General features: G+C 48.5%; 1 protein-coding gene across 1 annotated transcript in view; it reads right to left on the bottom strand.

Moving 5' to 3' along the window:
- Positions 1–1,643: 1,643 nt before the first annotated feature.
- Hspa12a (heat shock protein family A (Hsp70) member 12A) overlaps positions 1,644–18,920 on the bottom strand; it is a 65,049-nt gene continuing 47,772 nt past the window's right edge. Inside the window, exons 7-12 of the mRNA XM_052182614.1 lie at positions 17,327–17,498; positions 13,881–13,967; positions 13,272–13,376; positions 12,300–12,558; positions 7,065–7,168; positions 1,644–5,982 (exon numbers count right to left, since the gene is read on the bottom strand). Coding sequence (XP_052038574.1) covers positions 5,345–5,982; positions 7,065–7,168; positions 12,300–12,558; positions 13,272–13,376; positions 13,881–13,967; positions 17,327–17,498 — 1,365 coding nt within the window. The 3' untranslated portion in view covers positions 1,644–5,344. The remainder of the gene's footprint in view (positions 5,983–7,064; positions 7,169–12,299; positions 12,559–13,271; positions 13,377–13,880; positions 13,968–17,326; positions 17,499–18,920) is intronic.

The raw sequence follows: 18,920 nt of genomic DNA, 5'->3' as shown, positions 1-18,920 counted from the left end.
ACTGTTATACCGGTTTCCAGATAAGGATTAATAGAGGTAACGGGCACTTATAGAATGCTAGCTATGGGTCCTGGCTGAAGGGAACTGTAGTCTTGTTTACCCTCTACAGTGTCATAGGGGTGTCTATTGAAGTCGACACATTTAACAGAAGAGAAAAAACAGAGCATAAAGATACATTGTTTCAAGGCTCTGGAGTGGGGCGCGGGGGGGGGGGGGGCGGGGGGGGGAGCAAGGGCTACTAAATTCCCCGGAGAAGAAAGTGCTGAAAGACTGTGATCCTTGGGTGGTTAGAAATAAGCCATCCTGTGAGGGACAGGGGCAGGGAGGAGCTTGGAGGGCTTCTGAAGAAAGGCAGGGTAGGGACCAGGAGAAGAAAGGACCCTTCTCCACCCACTTCCCACAGGGCCCCTGCTCTCACCTCTGCCGGCCTGAGCACCCCCAGGGAACCAGACCGCTCTGCCTTCCCACAGGTTCTTCCAGACCTTTGTGAGCTCACCCTGGCTGGGCGGGGCAGATGCTGGATTCATACGGGATATTTGTAGCCGGCCCCGCCCCTTACATGAGAACCAGGGGTTAGGATGGCACTGGAACAACAACTACAGGCACTTGGTAAACCTAGTAAACTTAGCCACTAATCCCTCAGCAGCCATTTCTGCCCTGCAATGCGAAGTCCAGATGTTTGCCTCATCAATGTTTGTTCTGGGATTTGTTGCCTGTAGCTTGAGCGCCTCATTCCCACCAGGGGAGGTGGGGCTGGCCAGTGTAGACACAGAGGGGATCCTTGCCGGAAATCCACATCCCCACCTGCACCCAGTTTCTCCTCAAAGGTGGACAGTGTTCTCTACACTCCCCGCCCCCGCCACCTGAGGGCCAGCAATGGACAGGAGGCAGTATGGGAAAGGAAGCCCACCAGTGTCCACTTGGCTTCCGATCGCCCCCGCCCCCGCGTTCCCAGGACACAAAGAAGGGCCTTACCAAAATGAAGGTGTGCTTGAGGAAGTTTTCTTACTTTCAGTAGTGGTTTTACAGAAAGGAAGACAGACTGGGACATCATTTCATTTTGACTGATTCCCAATATGATGCCATTGTGTAAACCAATTAGAGCATGGATGGCCTTACAGCTCTGCCTGGGTATTGGCTCTACAGAGGCCGAGGGGCCTTCCAATGCCCATCTAATGCTCATTAGTGTGTTTTAGAGAATTCAGGACTATACCCTCCTGGACACTGAACTTTAGATCAAGCCAGGTGGAGTTAACCACCTTTTCACTCCCTCAGACCGTGGGACCGCACCTCAGGCCATCCAACACCTCAGGGGCTATTTAGAATGTGCTCCAGAGGGTAGAGCCTGGAAGGAAGCCGCGATTTAGCCTCTGCCTGCAGGACTGCCCTAGGGCAGGCAGCACCAAGGCCTTAGACACTGTTAATGATTTCCATCAACTCATCCTGCCTGTCTCCTCTCTATAGCTAAACCACTTTCTTCCCATTTGGAGGAGACAGGACTTTGGGCATCCATAGAGCTTTGGTTCCAAGCAATGGCGGGTTGTCAGTAAAGCTTCTACCACCTGAAAAAGGACGTGAGTCAGTAATGATCCCCCTATAATTCCACCTACACCCCAAATGAGGAAAAACTATTCTGGGCCATGTGAAATTGAGAGTTTTACTTTATTAGAATCTGTGAAGACAGAGTTTGCAGGCACCATCCTGTCTAGTTGTGAACTGCTGCAGAATTCTGTGAAGTTTGGATCTATCTTGTAGTGAACAAGACTCCCAGTGGTTGAGATCTTAGGATATCATCGTTCCATATTGCAAGCGTATGAGAGGTGTTAGAGATATTATGGACAACAACTTTTATACTAGCCATCCACTTAAGCCATTCCCTGGCAAACATACTGCGCAGCCTAATCACAACTGTTACGTCACTACAATGTGAAATTCATCTTCGATAAATAATGCATTTTGATTCCTTGTTTATATTGGTGCATGCAATTCTTTGCTACCCTGGCAATTAACCAGACCTGGACTCTAAAAGCTAAACTTGGTCTAAGTAACATTCTAAGGGTGGGGCAGGCTCTGTAACCTGGACTCAGCCATGGCTCCCCAGAACCTCCTCTGTAGCACCTCCTCTTCCCTACTGCCTGTCACTTGTCTGTCACTCTGCATTTATGAATGCCTGATGTGTACAGGAAAGGTTAGTTAAGTGACCAGATAACCTATGCAAGGGACAATTGGTCAAGACCATAGACCTCCTGGAATTTTCTGAGACTGGGAAATGTGTTCCAGGTGTACTCATCCAGTGTTTCTAGTAAGATTACTTCAGTCAGGGGAGGGGTAGATTGGAGATCTTTACGGAAAGAATTTGGCTACTGGGACTGCATCTCTGGGCCTGAAGGAAGTCCAGTGAAACCACACTCTTTCTCCATCATCAGTTTGCTAACAGTGCAGACTTCTATCAGCTCATTTAAGCAACATAGGAGGCGAGGAGATAGACAGAAGGCAAGGAGTTCTTTACATTAGCCAGGAAAGAAGGGCTTGATGACACTGCTCCCACTCATTGGACCTTTGGTTCCTTTGATCATGAAGCATGCCACCCTGCCAGACACAGAGTGTTTTGGTAGTCACTGCTTTCAGAACCAGTACGTTCAGCTCTCAAGGTCTGGACGGGAGAATTGCTATATTACTTGTTATTCAGACTGTTTGACTCTGGGTAGGGTGTGCAGGTGTGGAGGGGTCTGATGAAGCTGCCCATCTGGGTAGTCTGCGTGGTCAGAGTACTCTGACCCAAGGCACCTCTGTCTATTGCTCGGTCTTGCATACATAGTCCACTGCGGGGGTAACGGCAAAGACAGCAGCTAGTGCGAGCAGTTAAGAAATGAAGCTGTGGAGCTTACAGGCAGCAGCGTTATTAACCAAAATTAAGAAGTATTTTCCTTCTCAAACAAGCACAAGTAGAAATAAAGATTCTGTACAAGATTCTAGTGTTCTATGTACATAAAATTATATCCATTGTAAGAAAATCAAAGTCTGTTTGAGGACTGTGGCTGGAAACACCCATGAGCTTCTGAAGCAGGGTTAGCGGGGGTCCTGGAAAGCAAGCATCCTGAGGTCTGGGTTTGAGACCCTGCCGTTCCATTTGGGGTTCCCATTCGCTTGTTCTGTGGTTTGATAGCAGTTTTTTTTTTTCTTGTTTGTTTTTGTTTTTTGCTTTTTTTTTTTTTTTCACATTCTGGCAGGGAGATCTGCGGCAAGCGGTGTGAAAAAGAAGACAATAGGTTGAAATTCAAAATGCTATTTAAAATCTGCATATTGGCTATGATGATGGTTCACAACTCCAACTTGCATTTGAAGTCCCCTCCCTCATTCTCTATCTTTCCGTCCATTCATTCATTATGCATGCTTCCAGTGATTTGAAATCAGGATAATTCCAGCAGGTGGAAAAGACAGTTTTGAACAGATAAAAAAAAAGGACTGAGTCAGACTTTTGGTTCTTTGTCCTCATTCGGGCTTTCCAATGTTAGCAAGACTAGCCTTACACAGAGGGGGGGACACACACAACCTGGCCTGCCCCTTGGGAGGCTTCCTTTTCATGGTTCCTCTCCTACTGTCTTTTTCTCTTTGATTCTTCCTGTGCCGGTTAAAAGGGCAACAACCTCCCTCCGGAAGGCAGGTGGGTCTCCAACCCGCTTTTCTGGAGGGCAGAGTGTAGGTACACGCACTCTTCCCTGAGGGAAATAGGACAGGGATTGTTGAGGCCACACACTGTGGTCTGTGGTCACTTCAGCTCTGAGGGAATTCTCACATTCCAACACTAAGACTGCAGACCCAGTTCCTCCAGAGTCTGCACTGAGGTTCAGGAATGGCTCCTGACAAGCACCAGGTGGTCCTGAGGCAGGAGAGCCACAGGCCTGCCTTCATTTACCAGGTCTAGGTTTATCTATTATTTTTATTAGGTGAATTTGAAAAACTGCTGGTTTGATGGAGACATTTCACAGAACAGAATCTCCTTTCATACTTGTGGTGGGATGAAGAACAGGGGGAAGGAAGGGGTTAACTAAAAATATGCATGGCTTGCAAGGCGGGGTCCTGTTTTGGATTTCTGAGATATAAACAGAGCAAATAGAAACTTCATTTTCTTAAATTAAATTTCTATTAAGGTCACCTAGAATTATGTGTGACCTCTGAACTCAAGCTTCATTGTTCTGAGAATTGTTTTCGGATCTGTGTTTTCATTTACTGGGTTTTTAATTAACTGTGGTCCAAAAACGCACGAATAGTAAGTAATAAGATATACTAACATAGACCACATTCATATGCATTTTATCAAAGTGTTTTATAATTGTCCTATCTTGTCATTAGTTACTGTTGCTAATCTCTTACTACCTCATTAAATTGAACTTTGTCATAGGTATGTAAGTATAGAAAAGAAACATAGTATAGATAAAGTTTGGTGCTATCTACACCTTTGGTCATCCACTGAGTAATCTCAGAATGTATACTCTCCAAAAAGGGGGGGACTGCTTAATTTGGGGTACATCACTAACTCTTCAGTGTACACTTCCACCAAAGCAAGTTTTACCTGTTCTGGAAAAATCAAGGCATCCACACTCTTACCCCGACCCATGTCCTGGTTGAGATAGCCAAGGCTGCCCCAGCCTTCACTGAGCCTCCTTGGAATCTAAATTGTTTGAGAACATGAAACACTGCCTGGTGTAGGCGGCCTTCTCCCACCAGCTTAAAAAAGAAAGAAAGAAGAAAGAAAGAAAGAAAGAAAGAAAGAAAGAAAGAAAGAAAGAAAGAAAGAAAGAAAGAAAGAAAGAAAGAAGGAAAGAAAGAAAGAAAGAAAGAAAGAAAGAAAAGTAAAAAAGAAAAAGCACACTGTAAGTTGCCACTGAGTCACTACTGTGAGTCCTACGATAAAGAGAAGAAATTAACTCTGCAGGAAGCTGGTATTTCCTATTCAGGGCCATCCAAGATAATTTTAAAAGACCTCCGATGAATATTCGCCCCACCCCTGCTCGCAGCGGGTGTCCTAAGCCTTCCCTTTCAGAGGCCTCTTCAAAGCAGGCTGCACCCAATCCTCACTAAGGGCTGTTTGACCATTCAGAGGCTGCTCTGGGGTCCTCAAACTTCCTCCCCCCCCCCCCCATCGTGATATTGATTTGTGAGGTTTTTCTCGCTCTGGTGTACCCTCAAAAAGAATCCTTAGCTAATCTTCGTTCTGGTTCTTTCCTGCTGAAATTTGGGTGGGTAATGGCAATGGTCAGGGTCAGGGACAGAACAGTCAAGGCTGAGGTCGGCAAATGCAGATGAGTCCCAGGGGGGCTGGTAGCCAGGAGGGACAGTTACATTAGTAGTTTAAGAAGTCGATCCCCACTTTGACACTCTTTGAGGTGGCTATGTCGACGGCTGTGGCCTTGATCTCAGTGTCCCCAAACTGCATAAGGGTCTGGATTTCTCTGCGGGCGGGGACCGCTGTGCCGCCCGTCCCCGTGAGATCCAAGCGGAGAGTGCCACACTTTTTCACCCCCGGGTCGGTGATGAAGCAGACGTTGTCGTGCTCGGAGCTGTAGACGTTGATGATGATGACCAGCTGGGAAGGCTTGGCTGGGGTGTAGCTGCGCTTGACCAGCTCCCCCAGGGCCACCGACTGGTCAGCGGAGATGAACTTGTCAAAGACGTCAGTACACCAACGTGTGCCGTCCTTTACCAGCAGCTTCTCGGGAGGGTGCTTCCCTTCCACGTAGCGGTTGAGCACACCCACTCCGTAGGTGAGAGGGGACCGGCGCACCTTGATGACGGCAGGGTCCAGGCCAAAGAGGACCGCGCCCTTGAGGATGGTGAGGCCCACATCCTGGGGGATGATGATCCTGCATTTGTCGCCAAAGGCATCCTGCACCGCCTGCTGCAAAAGGGGCGCTTCTGCAAAGCCGCCCACCAGGAAGAGGAACTTGACAGTGGATACCTCGGGCTTCTGAAACAGGTCTCCTGAAAGGGAAGGGGAAGAAAAGGTCAGGTACCCAAAACCAATCCAGCAAAGGGGGATCCAGCTATCTGAGCCTATGGGGGTCAGCTGAACAATGAGTATCAGCTGGACACTGGCTTTGCCTGAGTTTGTCCAACCCAGTTTTGATTGAGCTGGTCTTACAAAGAAAGGTTCTTTTGTGGTTGTTGTTGTTTTAAGATTTATTTATTTATTTATTTATTTATTTATTTATTTATTTATTTATTTATTATATATAAGCACACTGTACAGACACTCCAGAAGAGGGCATCAGATCTCATTATGGATGGCTGTGAGCCACCATGTGATTGCTGGGATTTGAACTCAGGATCCTCAGAAGAGCAGTCAATGCTCTTAACTTCTGAACCATCTCTCCAGCCCCCATAAAGAAAGGTCCTTAGGAAGAAAACATGCACATCGTCTGCTTAGGGACAAAGGGCAGGGCCGTGTCAAGTGGAATCTCAAGCTGTCAGAGGTTGTGGTGACTTTAATTAGAATTCATTCTTCACAACAATAGTAATTCCCTGAATATGTGGTCCAAGCTATATACATTATTACTGTCTCTGATATTCACAAAGGTATGTGAGGGATGCAGGGAGGGTTTGGATCCTGGGTGTCCCTGGGCTGGGGGCAGGGGGGGTAGATAACTAACACCCAAGAAAGCAGCACAGACAGACCTGCCTTGCTATAATCTACCCTTGCTTCACAAAAACAGTTCCTTCTTTCCTGGTGAGCCAAAGATTCCTAAGATTTCCTGATACTTCAAACAAGGCCTGTCACTCTAGGGTATTATGGCTTTGGAGTTCCTTGACCTCTGACCCTCAGGGCCAAAGCAAAGTCCCAGGTAAGGATAGGTCTTCAGCTTCCTCAGCTCAGCAGAATTAGAGGAACAGTATTCGAGCCATGTCCAGGAGCCTCTCCCATGAAGTGCTCAAGCCTTGCTCACTCCAGCAGGCTCCAGCTTTGTAGCTTCTGGAGCCCGATCCCCCACCAACTGGGCTTGTAAGTACTGTCCCTATCCCAGGTCTGTCCCACAGGGGCTAAGACCTGGTCAGTCGACACTCACGGAGGTGGTCGATGATGCTGTCAATGGTTGGCTTAAAGAGGGCGTTCATGGCATCCGGACTCATCCTCAGCATGCCCTGAGAGGACCACTTCACAAAGTCCACGCTGGGAAGAGAGAGCATCAAGAGGAAGAAGCTGTGAATAAGTGCACAGTGCCAGGCTGATCTGCACAGATGTGTGGCCCAAGAGAACATCTGTCCCGCCACGGGGATAAAAGGGTTTTAAAGTCAAAAGCATTCTTGGAAATTCCCCCGACTGCCTAGACACAGATGCTCTGAAGCTAAGACATAGCTTATCTGTTTCTCCTTGCTTTATTGCTAGCACCAGACTCCCCCAGCATAATGAAGGACAGAGCCTAGAACCAGAGACAAAGGTAAGTCTGCCTTTCATGTTTACCCAGTGATAGTTGGACAAACATGTTAGAGGCCCATAGGATGAGTGTGTTGAACTGACCTAAGCTACAAGCCTGTGGTCAGGCACATCTCTTCAGCTCTCCAGGCCCCTGTCGAATCTTACAAGACCACCTCTGGGCCGCTGGGCTTCCAGCCAAGACCCAGCATGACCAGAGCAGCACTGTGGAGCAGACAGAGCACTGGCCATGGAGCTGGGCTTAAGGGTGGCCCCATCACTTAGTAACCATGGACTTCCGCGCCCCGGCCCCTCCAGTAGTCTCTGAGCCTGGTCTCTGTGAGTGGAAGCCAAGGTTAACAGTTCTAACCTTAGTGCCTCTCCCAGGGAGGCTGTGAAGATCAGGTAGATGCTGTGTCTGTGAAACATTTAGCAATATTTTTGTTGTTGTTGTTTGGGTTTTTTCCTAGTTTAGTGTTGGGAACTAAACAGTATTGGAAACCATCCATTATCCAGACTCTCAGCAGAGACTCCACCTTCCTGAATCAGGACATACTTCCAAAGGACAGCATGTGGTGGGGAATGACCTTGTGGCTGGTTTCCACATTGGAAGGGTTGGAAGGCCCCAGGATCTCTGTGCCCAGGACCCGGGATTTGACCCAGAGGGCAGGTATTCTCTCCAGGGAACCAATGAGACAAAGAAAACGCCATCCCAGTAACACAACCAGCTTAGTGTGGCCCTGTCCAGAGGGCACAAAACCTGAATCAAATCTACTTTGTTTCTCGCTAAAAGGAATCAAGGCTTCTTGGTCCAGTCCAGTTTGGGGACAGAGAGTGTGTGATGTGAACCTGGAGAGTCTTCATAGAGGGCAAATATACTTCAGAGGCCATCTGCTGTGTCAGAGGGGCCTGCCTGGGGGGGGGGGGCTCAGAACCCCATGGAAGGAGCTGCTCCTGTCAAGGTGGGACACTCAGCACCAACAAGACCACAGTATTGTGCTTCAAAATACACCAGCCACAGTTAAGTCCCCATTTCCCTACAAAATAGAACTCATTAGCATTTTGAGGGATGCTAGGGTCCAATCTGTCTGTCTGTCTGTCTATCTACATATCAATTTACCTACCTATTTATTTATTTTGAGATAGGGTCTCCCTATTCCATCTATCCCCAACTGGCCTAGAATTTACTATGTAGACCAGGCTGCCCCAAACTGTCTCTTGCTTCTGCCTCCCTAGTGCTGGGATTAAAGTTGTGTAGCATCAAGGCACTAAAAAAAAATAACTAGAGGGATGAACAGCTATTTATTCTCTTTTCTGTAGCAACTGAATCATGGGGTAATAACTGTTTCTTTAGGAGTGTTCCAGACGCACCAAACAGAGAGGGGGAAGACACAGTAGCACGGGCCCTTCCTTAATGAAATGTGGGCTGTGATCATCAGAGGGCACTAACATCCAACAGAAGAGACAAGTAAATTGCACATGTTCCCTGATGGGACAAAATAGGAACTTGTGGCAGCTGTGATCACCCACATGGGAACTGCCAGAGGTCAGGCTTTCAACATCCTGTCATGGGAGAGGAAGGCTCACGAGGCCCTACTCTCCCCTGGGAGCTCTAAGTAGTGATGGTTGCTGCAGAGGGAGGGATGCTCTTCTCCCAGTGACACGGTGGCAAGGTGCCATCCATGTCCTGTAACTAACTTCTCACCAATGCTCCTGGACACAGCTCTAATGAATCTGGGACACACACACACACACACACACACACACACACACACACACACAGAGGGGATTGGTTGGAAAGAGCACAGGATAAGAGGAAACAAGAGAGGGTGATGAGGAATGTGCTAGTTTTGTATCAACTTGACACAGGCAAGAGTTATTCCAAAAGATGGAGCCTCGACTGAGAGAATGCCCCCAGCAGACTGTCAGACTGGCCTACATTTGCTCTCTCTCTCTCTCTCTCTCTCTCTCTCTCTCTCTCCCCCCCCCCCCCCGCCCCTTTAGTTGTTGTTTTGTTTTGTTTTTTGCCTGAGACAGGGTTTCTTTGTGGAGCTCTGACTGTCCTGGAACTCTGTAGCCCAGGCTAGCCTCAGCGATCTGCCTGTCTCTGCCTCCTGAGAGCTGGGATGAAAGGTGTGCACCACCAAAGCCCAGCTGGGCCTGCATTTTCTAGTGATTGATCTGGGAGAGTCCAGTTCATTGTGGGTGGTACCACCCCAGACAGGTGGTCCTGGCTGGCATAACCCAACCATGGGGAGCAAGCCAGTAAGCAGCACTCCTTCATGGCCTCTGCTAAGGTTCCTGTCTTGCTTGACTTTGCATCCTGACATCCTTCAATGGCAGACTGTTACCTGGAACCCTGAGATGAAACCCTTTCCTCCCCAGCTTGCTTTGGTTATAGTCTTTTATTATAGCAATAGGAACCCTAACTAAGACAAGGAATGAGATCAGAATTTATTATACACATACACAAAAATGTCATGATGAAGTCATTACATATAATTATCATGTGGTAATAAACGTAAACTTGTAAAAAGGAAATTGCCACATATTAGGTGGATTTGCCAAAAATTCAAACTTGAATCTGCCTAAGACTCAATGTCAGCATATTTGCGGAAGCACAGGCGGATACACAGGGCAAGGAGCCTGTGGGCACAGCGTGAGGAAACATAGACTGTGGAGAGCTCTGGGCAGCCAGTCAGCCTCGACAGCTAATACACTGTGAAGGGTGGAGCCAGGCGGATGGGGCTTGAGATACTTTGTAGCCTTCATTCGGATACTGATACAAACTAAAGAAATGAGATAGGGATTTTTTTTTTAAATGCTCAATCTTTCAATCTCTCTCTCTCTCTCTCTCTCTCTCTCTCTCTCTGTCCTTCCCCTCCTCCCTTCCTCTCCTTTCCCTTCCCCTCCCCTACACACACACACACACACACACACACACACACATTCACCTGTATGACTGTGGGCATACACAAGTCACAGCATACATGAGGAGGTCAGAGGGTAACCTCAAATGCCTGCCCACACCTTCCACCTTGTCTGAGATGGGGTCATGGTGTTTATCACAACAATAGAAACTGTTTGCCACTGAATATTTCTGCTTACCCCGCCCTGTAAGCTTCCAGAGGGTGCTCCTGTGCCCACCTCCTCTCTTGCTGGAGGAATGCTGAGAGTACAGACCATGCTGCCTTGCCTGGCTCTGGGGATGCAAACTCTGGACCTCACATTGGCACCTCAAGTGTTTTACCCACTGAGCCATCTACCCAGCCTAACTCAGTAATCAACGAGTGTATTTTAAGAATGGTAACTGAAGAGGTCAGCTCAGGACCTCTGGAAAATTCCACCCCTCCCCTCCTGAAAGAGACCGGTCAGAGAGCATGTAGGCTGGAAGGGAGAGGCTGATTACGCCCCTACTACTCCCTAAAGACCAATCAGTTTAAAGGGCGCACTGTTCTGCCAATCATATTGTGCCTAGTTGCTGATGCTCGATTCTGCCCCTGGAAATGGAATAAAAACTCGTTGACCAGCCGCCCAGGATCACCATCTCTCCTTCGGGTCTGGGACGACACTAGGGCACTGGGACAATAAGGCTCGTTGGAGTCCCACATAACATTATGGTCATATTAAAATGTATCTCCCTTAGAACTCCAGCCTGACACATTAATAGATTAGGCCACAATCTTGAGATTTTCTTTGTAGAAGGCGTATGTATGTCATTTAGACTGGCAAGGAACTGCCAGCGACTGAAGATGTGTGATAAAGAGTTTCATCTTCCATTATAAGGAAGATATTAAGAGGGAGTAACTATGGGAAGTGACAGATATGAAAATTTGTCAGACTGTGGTAACAACCAGTCACTTTGGGCATGTATGGCAGAAGTAATTTTTGCTATGGTCTTGGTATGTGGACTAGGCTGGCTTTTAACTCAAGACACCCCTGCCTCACCCTCCACATTGTGGGGAATTACAGACATATGTTATTACACACGACTCAAAAGCAACTGTTTAAAAGTTATCAGACATGTAGGGGCTTTTTTATATTTAAATTTTTGCAGTTTTAATCTGAATCTTCCACATGGGCTCGTTTTGTAACAAACTCAGCTGTGCGTGCAAGCTAGGGCCCTGGAGAAGCAGAAGAATGGGTTCCGACTGGGGTTTGCTCACCTAGCACACACCAAATCCTATTGTAGACACTGCTATAGCAGCCTGCCCTGGGGGTTGAACGAGAATGGCCCTCATAGGCTCATATATTTGCATGCCTGGTCATCAGGAAGTGGCACTGTTTGAGAAGGATTAGGAGGTGTGGCCTGTTGGAGAAAGTGTCTCACTGGGTGTGGGGGTGGGGCTTTGAAATTTCAATGGCCCAGGCCCAGCCTCCTGCTCCCTCTTCCCCTCCCCCTCCCTATCTCTATCTCTCAGCTAGTGGATCTGGATGTAGAACACTCAGCTGCTTCTCCAGCACCATGTCTACCTGCATGCCTCCATGCTCCCTGCTGTGATGACAATGGACTAAACCTCTGAGACTGTGAGTCAGCCCCTAATTGAAAGCTTTTCTTTATGAGAGTTGTCTTGGCTGTGGTGTCTCTTCACAGCAGTAGAACAGTGACTTAAGATCCCACCCAAACAAAACATCCTGTTTTCATAAAGCTATTATTTCCTCAGTGAACATACCAGCTAACACAATGCCTGTGCTTTCTGTGACCTGGGTTTTGAGCTAAATGCCTAACAGATAGGAATGCATGTACTCCCACAACAACCCTCTGAGGCAAGCAGAATTATTAGCCTTATTTCCATAATAAAAAATAAAATCGAGACATAGATAAATTGCGTCCCTTGCTTAAGAGTGCGCCATGCATGGGGTCAGATCTGGGGGCAAGCCAACTTACTTGCTCTTCCTGAGGGCATGTTCCACGCTGTGGCCCCGGAACTTCTTGTAGTAGTCAATGAAGGAGAAGGGCAGAGTGATGTTCAGGGGATTGGTGCGATCTGGTGCTGCGGCTCTTTTGCGAGACTCAAAGGCAATCATTAGGTCAACCCAGGCTGCCGGGCGTTTGATCTTGAACTGTTCGATAAAATCCTCTCCAAATATTTTACAAAGCAGTTTTTCAAATTCATAATCTACTCCCAGGGATCCGTACGGTCCACCTGAATGGAGGACAAATTGGAAGCCGATGATGTCAGAAAACTGAGAGAGACGAAGGCCAAGCACTGAAATGCAGGCCTTCCCTGTGTTCTCTGACGCAAACCTCGCACGCTTGGCACCAAGATAACTACCATGCCTACTCACACTTCAAAGCCCTTGCTTGGGCTCTTATTCTTTGGGTTTTTTTTCCCCTGAAGCAACCTACCCGTTTAAATATTTTTCTTTATAAATAGAATCTATACAGATAACTAACTTCAAAAATCACAATATTCTCTCTCTTGAAACCCACAGGGGAGGCATGGAGAATCGGCAGACCTTAGGCCCTGTGCAGTCAGTCTATTGATGGCCTGGCCTTGGCAGACCTCCCTCTCAAGGGGAAGAGGCATGCTCCTTATTTCGGTGACCTTATTCCAGGTGTAGAAATGTGGCCTTAAATTTAGTCAGAGGTGACATCAAGCTACAGGCAAACCCTGATAAAGCTTCAGAAACAGAGTCACTATCCAGTTTGATGCCCAAACTCAAGTGGAGGTTTGGAAGACATTTAAATACATTTGCTTTCCAATTGTAAACAGATGGAAGGGCCCTCTACCACCCACAGTCCTTATGCTTGCAATGCTGAGAGAAATCTGAAGTGGGTGAACTAGAGGGACGGGGGGGGGGGGGGGGGGGGGGGGGGGAGGGGCTGAGAACGCTACCCAGCAGGACTCGGGCTCACCTGTTGCTTTGTACAGTTCCTTGAGGTGCCCCTCTGGTAACCGTATCTGATGGACAGTCAGGTCTACCGTACCTCCACCGCTGTCAACAACCACGTATTTGTCCCCTGGCACAGAAGACAGCCACCTTAAGATACCCACGTGTCTGTTCCCCCTCAAACAAGCTGGTGATTGATAACTTGGCTTAGTAAGCATCAACAGCTCATCCGCATGGTGGGCTTTGTTAATTAGCATCTTAGCAAGCTATTCCATAACTAGCGAGTCCAATAAGGAGGAGGGCTGAGCATGCATGAAGCAGCTTCTGGGTGAGAGACTCTAGAAGACCAAATATTCATGGCACACAGGGCCGCGTCCCCACCATGTCCCATGGCATGCAGTTAACACAAGACTCCCTCTGGAACCGAGGAGTCTTATCTTCCTTGGGAAGAGTCTGTTTCTGTGGCTTTCTGACATGCAAAATGGCAGCTCCTGGAAGGGCAGTCCCCAGCCTTTAAAGCACCCAGCCACAGAGCATCTTCCCAAAGAGCAAACGTAATGAATATGAAAGCGCTTGTGCCAACGATGAAGAGGAATAATGACAAGCAGAGGAAAAGGACATCCCAAGACACTACCTTCCTCCAGCTCAGACCAGATTTCTCCTATGACATTCTCCACCAAAAAGGTCCGACTCTGCCGGTTACGTCGAACATGTTCCTTAGCTAGTGGCCAGCAGAAAGAAAGAAAAAAAGACCAAGCATAAGAAAGAATGAAGAAGCAGTCAGTCATCTGCAGCTGTTGGAGACAATGGCGTGGCGGGTTTGGGGATGGAACATTTACTGACACTTGGGCCAAAAGGATTACTAATAAACATGGCATCAAACACCAGAAAGCCAGTCCCTCCAAGGAAAGGAGCCCTCGTCTTTTCCAGAGCCTGACTGTGAAGAAGCCGATTTCCCAGCAGCCCATGGTGCACTGGGTTAAACCATTTCACATCATGGTGCTTTGGAAGGCTGGACACATCTTCCTCATGGGAATCTCTAGGATAAAAGGATTGAGAACTGATTCCTGCAGCCGTTGAGGACAATGTACCACTTCTACCACATGGTGGCGCTTCGCCCATGAGCTAACATCTGAACTTAGGGGAGCCAGGGGAAGCCTCTGCCTGTGTGCCCAGTGTCTGGGACAGATGGAACAAAGGTAACTGTCCAGTGCTCAGCTGAGCAAAGTTGGGTAAAGTCAAAAGACTCGGAAATCCCAGGTTTCTTGTTTGGAAATACGAATCCTCAGACCAAAGACCCTTGCTTTGCTACTTTTAAGATCTGAAATTCCTAGGTTTGAAAAAGCCAGGGGCCCAGAAAAGCAGCAGGCCACAGTCAAGGGGGCTTTGGGGGCAATCACTTTATCCTTTTAGGCCTTAGTCTCCTGATCTATAACATGGGGATATCTAGCTGGCTTACATTCTTGCTTCCCTAATATATATCCTGCTTGTCTGGGACATACCTGGAGTGACAGCTATACACACACAGTAGGTGATCCCAGAGGCAGAACACCTACTATGACACCTAGTGTTCAGGGAATGATAACTTTGATGAATGATTTATTAGAGCAGCCATGGGGTGACAGAGGAAGGCTCAGATGCCTTATCTGCCCTGCCCCCTTCATTGTATTCTTTAAATCCCTGAGCTACCCTACTTCTGAAATGCCTGAAAATCCCTCCTTAGTGGTTATCCAACAGCACCGTCCACCTTCTAGCCTATTTCTGTAAGAAGCAAAATATTTGCAAAATCAACTTCTGTCAAGATTAGACCAACGAACACATAGCTCACTCCAAGTTCTTCAGGGTCTGGGCTGGAGCGGTCAAACGGACACCCCTGGAGGGCTCCCCAAATCCTGGACTCTCTCCTGCTTCCCACACAGGGGGCAGGTGACGTATATTAGATATAGAATACTTCCCTAGCATGCAAGGAGGCCAAAGTCAGAGCCTAGGCATGGCCGTAACAACAGGAAACAATGCCTCAGACCTTGCAGGGATCTAGCTCACTAAAACAATTTAGACAGCCACAAAATGGCATTCATTAAAAAAACAAAACAAAACAAAAAAAGCAAAAAACAAAAAACAAAAAAAGCTGAGTAAGCCAAACATCTTTCCACTTCTCAAAGAATGGTGCCAGCTTTTCAGGTAGATTAAGGCCAAGACTAGACAAATGTCGCTTTTATGGATCCCATTAAAACCCATCAAGAGTAAAATATTGTTCCCTGCAAACCCTAATTGTGGATGCTCAATGTCAGCTCCCTCTGCAGCAGCCTCTGTGATTATGAAGGACCCACAGCATGCCAGATGTGCTCTCCTGAGGACCCCAGCCGCACCCCCAGAGCCAGTCCAATGGCAACGCAAGGCTGAGACCTAAGCCCTTCCCTTGCTGCCCCTCGAGGCATGTTGGTCAACAATGAGGGCTCAAAACCAAACCAACGGGAAGGCCCAGTGAGCCTACATGTGGCTGCAGCAAGACCCACAAGCTGCAGGACAGACATGGCAGGAGCAGTGGCCGCTGATAACGTGGCAATGAAAGGGAATCTGCCTAAAGACTAGGCAGATTAGAGGCAAGGAAACCCAAAACCAAACTCCCGGGGAAGGCTCTCACTCGAAATCAGCAGATGTCTCCTGAAAACCGAGGGCTGTTCTTATGCCCCGTGTAAGTAAAAGCCGTCCTGGAGTCAACAGAGCCTGATAGGAGTCTCTGCTTATGAACCAAGAAGTAGCTTGTAAGGTACAAGTTTGGTATTCTTTCAAGTCAGACTGTGGAGAAAGATGTGTCTTGTCTTTGTGTGTTTGAAAGGCTTTGTGTGTTTCCCTAGAGGAAAGGCTGGCCCTGGTGACCGTCCTGTCCCTCGGCAAAGGATTAATGAGAATAAGGACTAATCCAGCCCTTGGGCCTAAGGGAAAGTCTCTGCATTCATTCTGGGAAAACAGATCTAAGGTATTAGCGAATAGCCCCTGGCAAGCAGACACAGCAGCTGGGGACAAGCATAGCTCTTGCTACCTCCTGGTCACAACTAACTGACCAGACCTAGGGATCAAACGGAAAGGGTGTCCCCTGGGATTGAGTTGTCCTGGTGAGGATGACTGAGGAGTGACCTGCAGAAAACTGCACACACAGGGATGGAAAGTGCATCCGCTCAGGGGTGAACCTGTGCCTGGGGTCTTGGCAAAGGCAGACTCAGGCTTCCCATGTGGGGACCATGGAAAAGGTAAGTCTAAGCTTAGGCCAGGCAATACTCACTAATGTTCTTCCTGTCCTCACTTGGGCCTGGGCATCCCAGGGCCACTTGGGGTTGGACATGGGTAGAGGGCACGTTTCTGCCCACTGGGTCCTCATCTAGGAGCTGAGCAGAACTCCCAACACAAGTGATGTTCTCCATTAGTACCCAAACTTTCAGTGATGCTCTGACCATGACATCACCTCTCCAAAACCCTGGGAGCCCTGGATAGACCCACAAACAGTGCAAACAGTGGCGCAAACAGTTATGAGGATGGAGACAGTCCATTTATGTAGGTGACATATTCAAGAGGCAGAGCTCCTTAAAATACGCAGACTGGGTGAGGCTGAGCAAGTGCTCCTTCCTGCAGCTAAGGGCACATCTCCTGTGTCGGGACAGATCGGCCCACTCGGTGTGTATAAGGCACCTGATGAGCTCACCCCACCCCGAATGAAGCCCAGGGTGAGTCAGGACCAGGTCAACAGTGTTAATGGAGGAATTAATAGCGGGCAAATTAGATAAGAGCAATTCAGTTAATATACAAGGCAGTCTCGGGGCCTAGGAAAACGTGAGGCTAAGACTCACTCTCAGGACACTCTCAGGTTCTTGGAGAGAAGTCCCCAAGACTTGGTGACAAGCCTGGGTAGCCAATGCTTAGTTTATGGGGAAGTCTTAGGGTCCTGATAGAAACACCAAGGAAAGAGGAGCTTAAGACCCACCCTTCCCTTGGAGCACCTGACCCTGACAGCCTGAGGGACCTTTAGTAACACCTGGGGGGTTGGGAGGGGCGCAGAGGGAGGGAGAGAGAGAGCAGAGGTACCCTGTGCAAACCCCGCTCCTACTGTGTCACTGGCGCTGTACCCATTGACCACCGCCTTGCTGCTGAGCTCAATCATCTGGTGCAGCCGCAGCTTCCGGCAGTAGATGGAGGCAGCCTCGGGCTCCAAGGCAATGATGAGCTGCTCCGAGTTCTCGGGGGAGGCCAGGCCTGCCTGGAAGACAGAGACAGAAGCTGGGACCTTGGATTCCCTGGGCGGGCCTGTTCAGAGGACATTGCATCTTGTCTTGAGATTGAAACACCCAAGGGAGGATCTGAGTAATGAGCCTGGCTTGTTTGGGGTGAGGGGGTTGGGGCAGTCCCTCCATAGACATCTGCAGAAATTAATATGAGGGGCAATCTGATATTGAGCTCTTGGAAGGCACCACGTGCTCAGGACTCCTGGGGAATCCTGGCTGCAGAGCCTCTGGCCCTTCGGGCTTGTCCAGATCGTAACTGAAAAACGCAGTGGAAGAGGCGAGAGGATGGGTCATGGATAAAGGCGAGGTTTATTATGCAAGCATCTGGGAGTCAGAGTCACAAAGGCCCCGACACCCTGAAACCTTCTGGGAGAGGATGGGAGGACCCATTCCCTGTGACAAGGGCCACACGCCCTCTGTCAGAGGCTGTGCAGATCCTGCTCTTGGTGAACCCCCAAGCATGTGACAACCCTTCTGATGTCACCAGAGTACCTGAGCTCCTGCCACATGCCTGACATGTGAGAGTGGTTTCCAGAGGACACCTCCATGGAGTCCCTTATTTCGTAGAGTGAGGGTGGGCAGTCAGCTGGAGGTTTAACCAAGGCCTTTATGCTTTCAGTAGCTTGTCATATAGTATTTTATTTTATTATTTATTTGTTTGTTTGTTTGGAGAAGGGGGTCTCATGGATCCCGGGCTGACCTCAACCTTGCTATGCAGTCAAACATGACCATGACATCTAATTTTCCTGCCTCGACCTCATCAGTGCTGCTCTGGGGTTGTGAGCCTGTGTGTCACCACATCTGTTTGATGTGGTGCTAGCAACGAAGCCAGGACTTCGTGTGTGAGAGGAAAACACTCTACCAATGGATATAGCCCAGCTTCTACATATTCTTACCATAATGGCAGTTACACCCCTAGGTTCCCATCTGCAACTCCATCTGCTAAAATCTGGGCTCTACCTTGCCTGGCAGAAGTGTTTCTGCCCCATGACACGTGACCTGTTCCAGCCACTTCCCTTCTAGGCCCTGGAGGTCCCAAGGGTACCCTTTTTGCGAATACTCAGAGAAATGAGTCTTGGTCTAGAACTGCATTCTTAGGCACTCCAAGAGCCTTGAGCCAGAGCAGGCGCTCTTCCTGCAGAGGCTGTACCTGGTGCATGGGGCTTTCTAGCACCACGAATCATTCCTATCACCATGTGCTGTTTTTCTGCTGTTTCCAAGGAAACCAGAAGATCTGTCTCCATGCCACGCCCGCTTGGAGAAAGCTCCCCCATTCCTACCCTCACTCTATACCAGACGTTTAGCAGACAGAAAGTGTCCTAATGCCATATTTCCACAGGAGGAGCAGCCAGGAGTCAAGGGGAGAGAGGAGAGACTTCCATGGAACTCCTTCACTA

Source organism: Apodemus sylvaticus, chromosome 1 (assembly GCF_947179515.1).
Source record: "Apodemus sylvaticus chromosome 1, mApoSyl1.1, whole genome shotgun sequence".
Taxonomy (NCBI): domain Eukaryota; kingdom Metazoa; phylum Chordata; class Mammalia; order Rodentia; family Muridae; genus Apodemus; species Apodemus sylvaticus.
The sequence above is the reverse complement of the archived record's forward strand: the minus strand, read 5'-3'. Positions and strand labels throughout refer to the sequence as shown.